The 12,071-nt window shown below is 47.7% G+C and overlaps 1 protein-coding gene across 2 annotated transcripts in view; it reads right to left on the reverse strand.

Annotated features, from left to right (window-relative positions):
• Positions 1–2,144: 2,144 nt before the first annotated feature.
• The window catches only part of Tpst1 (tyrosylprotein sulfotransferase 1), a 60,170-nt gene continuing 50,243 nt past the window's right edge, over positions 2,145–12,071 (reverse strand). The window contains exons 4-6 of one of the 2 annotated variants that reach the window (XM_032886697.1): positions 8,375–8,425; positions 3,272–3,316; positions 2,145–2,676 (exon numbers count right to left, since the gene is read on the reverse strand). In XM_032886697.1, the coding sequence (XP_032742588.1) occupies positions 3,299–3,316; positions 8,375–8,425 (69 nt within the window). In that variant the 3' untranslated portion in view covers positions 2,145–2,676; positions 3,272–3,298. The remainder of the gene's footprint in view (positions 2,677–3,271; positions 3,317–8,374; positions 8,426–12,071) is intronic. The other variant, XM_032886698.1, reaches the window with a different exon arrangement.

Raw genomic sequence — 12,071 nt, forward strand, 5'->3', positions numbered from 1 at the left:
AAAAAAAAAGAAAAGAAAAGAAAAAGAAAAAAGAGGGGGAAAAAAAGAAAAATAATATACTTAGGCCAAGAAAAAGATTTAATGAGTTAGGGGTGAAGCGGGAGTGTCAGTGGGGGTTCAGAGGTCACACATATCAGGGACTTTTGTCCGGCTGTGAGTGGGTTCTGTCCCTTACGAACCTGGTGGAGCTATTAATAGGCCATTAGGGGTGTGGAAGTTCTCGGACATGGCTTTAAGAAGGACTGCAGGTAGTAAGGAGTTAATTAGAAGAGTTATTAATGCTGTGGTCAGACAGACAAAGCATGCCATAGCCCTCACTACCAGACAGACAGGGTGGTGACCTAGAGGGAGGAATCAGGACCTACATGGCAGAAACAGCCTCCTCTACCTTCTGAGCATAGGAGTGCAATCCTGCAGCCAGGCTCTCCCAGTCCCAGGCAGGAGGCAGAGAGTGAACAGGGGTAGGAAGTGTGACCAGCAAGCCTGTTAGCTAACTCCCCAGGTCAGAAATCACGGAAGCCTGTAAGCCAGGTCTCAGTAGGAATCTGTTGGGGTCTATTGGGAGACTGCTGCAGCACCGTGGCCGAAGCAGCAACCAGATCCTAACATTCCCTTCCTAGGCCCACGCTTGGCCCTGGGCACTCTGCTTCCTGGGCAACCAGACTGGACATCCACTCTCCCTGGCCTTCCCTCCATGATGGTCTGTAAACCAAAAGCAGCTTTCCTTCCCATGAAGTTGTTTCTGTCTCCTATCTTGGTCACAGCAGTGCAAAGGAAACTAGCACAGGTGTCTAGCTTTAGTATAAGAGCTAGAAGAATCTTCCAGAGAACACTGGGCTTGCAGAGACCTCAGCAGAAAGAGGCAGCTACCAGGCCAGAGGGGAAGACATTCTAGGGCGAGAACCAGTGGGCAGAGGCCTGGGGAGGGATGGAGCAGAAATACGGCTGGCTTGCAGTAGTGTGGGCTCTATTCCCAAGAAGATGTGGTCAGGACAAAAGTGAGACTGGCAGGACTGTTTAGATGATCTACTGCAATGGTGGCTTCACAGACAGGGAAGTCTTTGATTAGGGTTGGGACAGAGGAACTGGAGGTTACGTGGATAAATTCGACAAATACTTGTCGGTAGGATCAAAGGTCTTGTATTCGTGTATATGCACGGGTGGAAAGAGAAGGGTGGAACCAAGATGACCTTTACGTGTCTGGCTGAGTGGCAGGGCAGAAGGGACTTTCACTAGTGACACAGATATGACTAAACTGGGTGCAGATGTGAAACTGGAATACCACATACAACTTCTTGTTGTGTGCCTGGCACAGGAAGCATAATCAATAAATGGGGTTATTATTATCTACGCTATTCTGTGTTTCACAATAATGGCTTCTTGGAAACAGCAACATCTTTGACTTTAACCATAGTACGTCAGAATCAAACAGAACAGGACTCATAAACGAATGGCAGCAGGTCTTTGAAATACGTTACAGAAGATGTCACGTCCCTAGGAAAGTCAGCCTGAGGACGCACACCTTAACCACTGCGCTCCGAAGGCAGAGGCAGGCAGATCTCTGCGAGCTCAGTGACGGCCTGATCTACCTAGCGAGTTCCAGGACAACCAACCAGGGCTACATAGAGACCCTGTCTCAAAACAAATAAACAAAATGTCATTAAGAAGCGACCATGCTGAGAGCTAGGGAGATAAATGTCTTATCAGGTGAGGTGCTCGCTGGGCAAGTTCGATCGCTAGCGCCCGTGTTAAAAAGGCTGTGCGAGCCTCTAGAACCCAACGCTGGAAAGTAAAGACAGGCAGACTCCTAAGGCTGCTGGCCAGCTAATCTAGCAGCCAGCCCAAAACACATGTTCCAGGTTCAGTGAGAGACCTCAAAAGATATGGTGGAGGGTGACAGAAGACACCTGATATCAACCTCTAGCCACACATACAGGCACGAGCATGCGCGTGCGTGTGTCTGTGTGCGCGTGCACACACACGAGGGGGAAAGGGAAGGGCAGAGTAAGGGAGGTACCAAGGATGCTACAGAGAGAGGGGATGGTGCGAGGGAGCAGCTAGAGCACAGCCCACAGAAGAAGTCAGGTGAGCACCGTCTGAGATGTGTGCCTCTGAATGGCAGTACTGAAAACAGAGCCGTCAAATGCTTCACATTTAAGCTTTTATTTTGAAAAATAAAATACAAAAGTCATTAGGTTGTAAATGTATACAGTAATTTCCAAACGTCTCTGAAACAATACAATGAATTATTTAAATAATTAAGGTATTTATTATCCACATCAATACATTTAAACAGGCACGAGTGTTCTACAAAACATCGGAACGTGTACAGAAAGCCTATCTTCTGAATGAGACTGCTCGATTTTTTTGTTGTTGTTGTTGTTTTTTTAAACAGAACGCCATCTTCAAACTCTCCTTTCCTTGAAATTAAAGACTGGAATCTGGGAAGGAAAGACGGGACAAGAGGAGCTGTGACAGAACTGGGTCCCCACTGGGCTCCTCATCTCGACGGCCATGCATGTTACTGGGCTCAAGAGCCATCACTCGGGGAGGCCTGGATGTGTGACGCCTCCCCGGGGACAGGAGGCTGGCGGGTGAGCAGGATCTATGGGGCCGTTTCTCCCAGCAGACAGCAGTTCTGAGATTTCCCTTCTGTAGACAAGGCAGCAGTTGTCCCTAGGAAAACACACAGCATGTGATTACCAGCAGGGATCAGGGCGGCCTCTCCTGCACCCCTCCCCTCAGAACTCACTCCTTGTTTGTGCCAGGGGTGAGTGGGCTCCTGCAGCCCAGGGGAATGAGGACAGACAACCATGGCCTGAGGGACAGGCATGAGGGGCATAGGTTCCTATCTGCAAGTAAGTTCAAGTTGGAAAGCAAGAGGACAGGAGGGCTGTCACAGACGCTTTCTAACCATGGTGACAGTCACCTGCACCTGAAGCCACCACCAATGTCCAAAGCAACCACACTGACTGCTCGTCTTGTGACATGACCTTGACACACGGGCTCTCTGGGATCTCTTCCGGCTGGCACAGAGGCTCCGCAGTGTCCCGAGCTCTCTGCCTTATGCCCCATAATGTGACAGCCCCCGTGAAAACATCTCCACGCTTTCTCTGTGCCACACGCTCTGAAGAAGCCATGCCGGTCAGATCTTACCCTTACCCTGCTCAGCAAACTCTTCCTTTCACAGATAAGGAGACAGGCACAGAACCAAGCTACCCCTGCTAGCCCATGTGGAAAACTCCACCCAGCGGCACCCACCAGGCCTCACCTCACTCGTGGGAAGTTACGGGCTCAGCTACTCCACTTGCTCGGTCTGTCGAAGGAACCAAGAGATATGTTAAAATCCTTGGAGCTGGTCGGTGAGTAGGACAGGTGACTGTTCTCACCAACGGCAGGTATGGAGCAAAGGATTGTGAGGGTTAACATCACGTTCAAGGTTTAAACTTGAGAGACAAAAGAGCCCCTAGCGTGCACAGGCTGTACTCTAACTTCCTTTCCCCCCAGACACTGAGACCTATGCTTAAAATTGACTCATCTTGTAATATCTGCTGTTCCAGCAAGAGAGTGGGTCATAAGAACTGCTATTTTGGTCGTTTGTTTGTTTTGGGTTTTGGTTTTTTGAGACAGGGTTTCTCTCTGTAGTACAGGGTGTCTTAGAACTTTGTAAACCAGGCTGGCCTCTGCCTGCCTCTGCCTTCTGAGTGCTGGGGTTAAAGGCGTGTGCCTCCTGATGACTAACTACTATTTCTGCTTTTGTAATCAAACTTCAAAGAGATAATTAGGACAGCTGCAAGACACATGGTAAAACAAGACCCTAAGCCCTGGGCTGACAGGGCTAGGGGCTGCATCTCGGGAATGCTCTTGGGTACAGTCCTGGACCCCGGCTGGGGGTCAGTAACTAAATAAAAAGCCTCTAGCTAAAATTTACTCATGGTCATGGTGAATCTCCAAGGGACCTCACGCTTGTGAGAGGATCTGCCCAGACTTTCAGATAAACTCAGCCTATAACTGTTTGAAATTAAAAAGCCCCAACAACAACTGGACTGATCTTTCCTACAGCCCAGGGGGAGTCGAACTCCTTTGGCATCTCCCGAGTAACGGGGATGCCTTTGTTCCTCATGAGCCCCAGGGATACATCTGAGTCTGCTAGGACATGAGATCTCAGGGTGGGCTCATCACCAGAAAGATCAACGCTGTGGCCAGATGTTTGAAACTCTGAGCCAGCCTACCCTCAGTTCAAATGCTGGGAGCTAAAGTTCAGGGGACTTTTGGTTACTGTGCCCATGAACAAGGAGAAGAGCGCTGTCTCCAGGGCCCTCCCCGGCCTGGGTACCTCTTCCTTAGCGCTGACTGACCTTGAACTCCACTATGTAGTACGGAATGGTCTTGCAGTGGTCCTCCTGCCTCTGCCTCCTGGTTCTGGGATCACAAGCATGTGCTGCGGTGCCTAGCATGTTTCTATTTCTTTCTCCTAGCTGTGATAGGGTCTCCTGGAACCCAGAGGGCCCTGGACACTCTGTGCAGCTGAGCATGACCTGGAACTTGATCCTTCTGCTTCCAATTCACAAGTACCAAGACTACAAGCATGTGTCCCCACCTGGATCCACTTCTTACTTAAACCATAATCTTTCTTTTAAATTTTTATTTCTTTATTTATCACATATGGGTATTTTGCCTGCATGTATATCTACATACTACATGTATGCCTGGTATCTGAAGAAAGCAGAAGAGGGTATCAGATCCCTAGAACTAGAGTTACAGGTAGTTAAGGGCCACCATGTGGGGGCAGGAATTGAACATGGGTTCTTTGCGAGAGCAGCCAGTGCATGCTACAACATGCATTTTCAAGATTCTATTTCTATTTTTAAATGTGTGTGTGTGTGTGTGTGTCTGTCTGTCTGTCTGTCTAAGAGTGCATACATGTAAGGCCAGAACAGAGTGTCAGATCCCCTGGAGTTGAAGTTACAACCAGTCGGAAGTCATCTGACATGGGTGCTGGGAATGGAACTAAGGTCCATATAAGAGCGGTTGGTGGGTTGGGGATTTAGCTCAATGGTAGAGCACTTGCCTAGCAAGCGCAAGGCCCTGGGTTCGGTCCCCAGCTCCGAAAAAAAACAAAAAGAGCGGTTGGTAATCTTAATCACTAAATCATCTGCACAGCCTCTGAGTCACAACCTTTCATTTTCCAATGTGCTTGTAGGAAAGATGTAGTCGCCACAGTATTTGAACTGCTTATCAAGGCCTTCTAAAACCTTATTCACACGAAGACATCAAGAGATGTCGGCACAGTTTAGTGTTGGATTTAAAAAGTAACAAAGGGGGCTGGAGAGATGGCTTAGTGGTTAAGAGCACCGACTGCTCTTCCAGAGGTTCTGAGTTCAAATCCCAGCAACCACAGGGTGGCTCACAGCCATCTGTAATGAGATCTGATGCCCTCTTCTGGTGTGTCTGAAGACAGCTACAGTGTACTTACATATAAGAAATAAATCTTTAAAAAAAAAAAGTAACGAAGGCTTACTTTTTCTATTTCTTCACTGATAGGTCTTAAAGACTTTATCTTGGAGCTGGTATGGTGGTGCAGGCCTTTACTCCCCAAAGGCAGTTGAACTGTGAAAGGCAGAATTCTAGGAAGTTCTACAGCTGTCCTAGAATCTTCTCAAAAAGAGTGAGTTTGGGATAGACAGAGCTACAGAATAGAAAGACCTTGTCTCAAAAAAACAAAGACAATTTTATTATTGGCCTGAGAAAAGTCTCAGTGGACAGTATTTGTTATGGGCTGGAGATGGCTCAGTGGTTAGAGCACTGACTGCTCTTCCAGAGGTCCTGAGTTCAAATCCCAGCAACCACATGGTGGCTCACAGCCATCTATAATGAGATCTGATGCCCTCTTCTGGTGTGTCTGAAGACAGCTACAGTGTACTTATATAGAAGAAATAAATCTTAAAAAAAAAAACAAAAAAACAAAAAAAGAGTATTGGTTGCTCTTCCAGAGAACTCAGGTTTGAGTCACAGCGCCCACATGGTGGCCCACAACCTTTAACTCTAGTTCCAGGGGAATCTGCCACTCTCTGCTGGCCTCCCTGGGCATCAGGCACACATGTGGTCCACAGACATACATGCAGGCAAAACATACATACGCTTAAGGTAAAAATAATAATAATTTAAAGTTTATTGCTACTATTTTGAGACAGGGTGTCACTATATAGCCCTGACGGGACTAGAACTCACGGTGTAGACCAAGCCTGCCTTGAACTCAGAGACGTCCACCTGCATTGCCTCCCAAGTGCTGGGGTTTTCAAGGTTGTATCATCACGCCCAACTCTGGCATTCATTTTTTAAAAATTACTTATTTACTTACATCTGTGTAGATGGTGCTGGTGTGAATGCTCTGTGGGGAATGTGTGTACCACAGTGCGTGCCTGTAAGTCAGAGGACACCTCAGGAGACACGTCATTCCTTCCCCTTTGTGTGGGTTCCAGGAATGAAACTCGGCTTGTCAGGTTTAGTGACGAGGTCTTTACCCACCAGGCCATCTCACCAACTCTGGCATTACTTATTTGTTTTGTCTGGTGGGTTGTTTGTTTGTTTAAGATGGTGTCTGGCTCTGGAGTTCAGGCTGCCGTTGACCTTACTGTCTTCTTGCTTCTGTCTCCCCAGTGCTGGGAAAACAGGCGTGTGCCACCCTGCCCAGCTATGGTAAGTTGAGGATGTTGTAAGAAGTAAACATCCTCAAGTCAGTGTGCAATTTATCTTTAAGTCCATGACTGAAGACATCTTTTCCTCAGGAGGACATGGGACATGCCTCTCGATGTCCTTGTTCACCTCTACCCACTTTCTTCTCTACCTGGAGACGACTTAAGTGTGCACTGAAGCACAGGGATGCCTGCAGTTCACTCTCAAATCGCCTTTCTTGGTTCCCTCAAGTTTCTCCTGCCTCTTGGATTGCTTTCTGGCCCCGAGTTCCACAGCTGTGAGTAACAGTCCATTCGGGAACCCAGCCAGGGCTCTGGGATGTCACGTGCACTTTGAGCCTGGCCCTGCACCCCCTCTATGCAAGAGTCAGAGTATTGAGGTAGATCAGGAGTTTCTTGAGAAGACCTTTCCTTTTCCTCCAACTCCTGAGGATGGATCCTAATTTCTCACTTGTGACAGGTGCTTAGCAAACAATTGTTGAATCCATGAAAAGAATGGGAGAGGGTTAAAAATAGACCGCTAAGACTCTGCCTTGAAAGCACGTTAAGACTCTCTAGGACCAGCAATCAGTATGGAGGGCTGGTAACCAGAGTACTCAGTAGGGCAGAGCCTCACGCTGGTGGGAGACAGCGTCACTGAGCTCTAGGGACGGCCTGCTTGTTCCCTGCAGGCTTGCTGTGGGTGACACAGCTCACACAAACACACAAGACAGCATTTCCCCACAGACCCGAACTGAAATGCTGTGGAAACTAAGCTCACTATGGACAGTAGCACCCAGCCTCATGCTGGACAGGGAGGCTGTGCAGACAGCAGGGACTGTCCACTTCTCCCAGCTGTCCACAGGTGACAGACAGGTGGTGACAGGGCACCCTGGGCCACTTTAGCACACCTGCGAGAACGCTCTCTGTTCTCCAATTCAGGACACAGGAATGGCATGCAAATGAACAAAAACAGCTGCAATTGTAGATTGGTTTCTGTTTTTGTTTTCAGGCAGGGTCTTACTCTGTAGGCCTGGCTCTCCTGACACGTACTATGTAGCCCAAGGTGGCCTGGAACTCACAGAGATTCACCTGCCTCTGCTTCTGAAGTGCTGGGATTAAAGGTGTGCACCACCACATCCAGTGCTTTATGCTATTTTTAAAGCACAAGGACTACAGGCTCTGAGCTCTCACCAGCTGCTGACAGCCATGTGAGAACAGTTAACGCACCACAGATGTGAAAATAGTACAAATACCAACAACGGTGGCTGCATATTCTTAATGCAAAGTGGATGCTCAGGAGGCTGGGCCCTCTCCAGGCACCTCCTCATTTATGTGTGAAATACCTGTGGCTGTGTATGATCTGTTATCAAAGCACTTCCCCAGCTTTGGAAGGCCCTGGACTCTCAGATCACAACAGTCTGATACCAGAGACACCTGTCATAATCTTTTCCTAGTTTCTGTCTTTGTTTGTCTCTACACTGAGAGGGGTCTGACCTGGATCTCTGTGTAGCCTAGGCGAGCCCTGGATTTGTGATCCTCTCATCTCAGCCGATGGCCAACAGATGGGCATAAACCACCACAGCTGGCTTCTATTTTCTCGTTTTCACTTGGGTCTCGCTCGTTGTCTCTTCAAAAGCTCACTGGCTGGAGAGCTAGCTCTTATGTAACCAGAGGAGGACAGAGAAGCAGTACAGTACCTGGGGTTTTTCTTTCAGAAAGTCAGGTAGCTGAAACTCTCCTTTATGGACCTGGAAAGAACAGAGCAGGGTGAGTTTAGGAAACAGGCGACCCTGGTGCACACGTGACCTGGGACACTTCAGGGGCAGCAAGAGAAGCAGGCCTTAGTGAGACCCCCACTCTCTCTGATCCCCCTGCAGTAACGGTTCAGTGCTCTGAGCTGCCTGGCTAAGAAAGGGCTAGTGTGTCTGGGGAGGGAATCCAAATTAAAATGTCAGTGCTGTGCCTAGTGACAGGGAGAAAGCAAACCGTAGGCAAGCTTCTTCAGGATTCACTTTGGTTAGGAGCAAGCTTCTCCTGGCCGCCTGTCAATTCTCCTGTTACAACGTGGAGTTGAGTCAACTTTACTTCCCTCAATTTACCCAAGATCCTATTTAAGATGTCCTGTTAGATGCTCCTAAAAGTGACATCTAGTTAAAGTGTACAGATCTTTTGTTTGAGACGGGGTCATCCCAAACTGGCCTCAAATGCCCTATATAGCCACCAATCACCTTGAGTTTGTAATCCTTCTGCCCCCACTGTCCTGGTGCCGGGATTACAGGCAGCCATCGCTATCCTCAGCTTACACCGGCCTAGGGATCAGATCCAGGACTTCTGGCACGCTGGGTAAGCACTCCACTAACTCAGCTATGTCCCGCCCAAGCTCATAAAATTTTATAATAAAAAACATACTTTCAATATTACAAAGGATGTTTCTAGTTTATGTAGTAACTAGGCAATGATTTTATTTTATTTTCTAGTTTTTTTTTAATTTGTTTGTTTAGATTTTTCAAGATAGAGTTTCTCTGTGTAGCCTGTCTGCTCTGGACTTTGTAGACCAGGCTGCCTTTGAACTCAGAGATCTGTCTACCTCTGCCTCCCAAGTACTGGGATTAAAGGTGTGGGCCACCAATCCCTGCAAATTTTTTTTAGACTTTTATTATTTTGTTATGTGAATGTTTTGCCTGTACATGTGTCTGTGCACCACATTTATGCCTGGTAGTGAGGAGGTGGTGAGCCTTCATATGGATGCTGGGAATTGAACCTGGGTCCTTTGCAACAACAAGGGCTCTTAACCACTGAGCCAACTATCTAACCCTATTTTTTTTTTTTTAAAGATTTATTTATTTATTTTATATATAAGTACACTGTAGCTGTCTTCAGATACACCAGAAGAGGGCATCAGATCTCTTTACAGATGGTTGTGAGCCACCATGTGGTTGCTGGGAATTGAACTCATGACCTCTGGAAGAGCAGTCGGTGCTCTTAACCTCTGAGCCATCTCTCCAGCCCAACCCTATTTTTTTTAAACTACACTATTTTAAGTTTTAAAATCCTATTGACTATCTAACAATAAATATAACAGAAGAGTCTGGGAGATTCAAGACAGTAACGATGGCTCCTTAAATTAGTCCCAATTAAATTCCTTGTATCTTTTTTTGGAAAACAGCAAAAAGTTTACTGTAAAAATTATATAGGACTGCATACGGCAAGGGCTGGAGAGATCACTCTGTTGTTCTCTATGAAGCGTGAGGATCTGAGTTCCATCTCCAGATCCTACATGAAAGAATGGGTGTGGTGGAGCAAACTTGTGATCCCAGGGCTAGGGAGAGGGAGGAAGCAGTACCCTGAGACCCACTGGCGGGTTAGAGAGCTCCGATTCCCAGTGAGGGACCCTGTTAGAAAAGACAAAACGGACTCCTGAGGAACAACACTTGTGCGTGCTCACACACGTGCACTCATACATACACATAGAGAGAGAGAGAGAGAGAGAGAGAGAGAGAGAGAGAGAGAGAGAGAGAGAGAGAGCGCGAGCGCAAAGTGGGAGGGCTCGTGCTACCAGATACCAGCACACTGTATTCGACATCGCATTCTAATACATTAGTGCGCTGTGCGTGGTGGTTTAGAGAAGAATGGCCTCCATGGCTCTTGTGTCTGAATACTTGGTCCCCAGTTGGTGGAACTGTTTGGGAGGGGCTGGGGGTGTGGCCTTGGTGGAGGAGGTGTGCCACTGGGGGAAGGCTTTGAGGCTTCCAGAGGTTCACAGCATTCCCAGTGCTCGCTCTCCCTCTCCCTCCCCTCCCTCTCCCTTCACCCCCTCTCAGATATGCATTCCTGCTAGACTAATTAAGTAGCTATATAATTAGGACAATATAGTTTGTCATAAGGGCATATGATGTAACAAACTATCACGTCCGGATACAGCAGTCCTGTGTGACAACATGATCAGAATGGATAAATAAGCCAGGCAGGGGTGCACATCTATAACCCAAGCAGGGAGAGGTAGAAGCAGAAGAAGCTCAAGTTTAAGGCCATTTCTGAGCTACATAGTGAGTTCAAGGCCAGCCTAGGCTACCTGATACCCTGTTTCATCAATCAAACAAACCAACAAGCAGGGTGTGTTGGTGACCTTAGAGCAGGGTGTGTTGTGACCATGCACACACATACTTACATGCAGTCAAAGTACTCAGACACATAAAATAGAATAAGTAACTCTTTAAACACGTTATTAAAAGACTGCATCACAGTCAGACTGTCGTTTAGGTCACAGTATCTACAGGAGCCTTTCCCACCACAGATACTGTCAGGCACCCGCTGAGAGTCCGTGACTCTCTAGCTATCACACTCCAGGGTCCAGGGTTTCTGATCTGGAGAAGAGAGTTACACAAAGGAGGTATTTGTGGCCACACGTCCTGCTCCCTGCTTCCTTCCCTGCCTACTTCCTGGGACCTGGAGTGCCTGGCTACAGGCTTGTGGTGTGAAACCAGGCCCATCCTCAGAGAGCTCTAAGAAGTCCAACTTCTGCCACTTGGACCTGATTCTTATCTCCAGAGACCCTGCCATGCTGTCTGCCTCTGCTGCCAGGGGTTGGACTCTCCTCAAAGTCCCAACCACGTTGCTGTCTGTCTGTCTGTCTGTCTTTGACACTGGTAACTATTCTAATAAACCCCTTATCCCCTATCAGTTCCCTCTTGAACCCACATCTGGGAAGATCCCAGATGCCCCTGGGCCCCATCCCTGGACACTAACATTATGTATGCTTGTGTTTAAGCTGCCCCTATGCCTGAGGGTAATGTGCTCTGTTTCAGCAGATAAACAACTCTGGATGAAACTACTCTGTTGTAACACATGCCTAAAACGCAGACAGCGTCAGAGAGGAGAGGCAAGCAGGAGCCAGGACTTTATTTAAGGAGAGCAGCTATTACAGAAGCCTAAATGAATTAGTAGATTTTGGACTTTGAAGAGTCTGCCTGTGAACATTTTAAAGGATTTGAAGGACAACACAGAGGCAGGAGAGTTACAGTAGCTACAAGTTTAACAACCTGGACATGCAGAGAGTAGAAATGTACCTAATGGGGCTGAAAGGTACAGCCAAGGAGAATCAAGCCAAGTGTTAAAGGTTCCACTTGGTTTCTTCTTGATACACACAGTAAACACTCAGGGGGGAAAAAGGAGCCAAGATGTGATGGTTTGAAAAATGCCCAGGCCTCCATCTTCACTGCAGCAGTGTGGCAAAGTCATGCTCCCTCCACGGAGTCCGTCACTGCAGTGCCTCCTATTGCCCGCCCTCGTCAGGACCTCCTTTTGCTAGGCAAAGAGACACGCTCACGTCAGAGCAATGGGAAGTGATGCCTTCACAGATCATCATGTAGTCTATCACATGCAGACAATCTACGC

Source organism: Rattus rattus, chromosome 16 (genome assembly GCF_011064425.1).
Source record: "Rattus rattus isolate New Zealand chromosome 16, Rrattus_CSIRO_v1, whole genome shotgun sequence".
NCBI classification, from domain to species: Eukaryota; Metazoa; Chordata; class Mammalia; order Rodentia; family Muridae; genus Rattus; species Rattus rattus.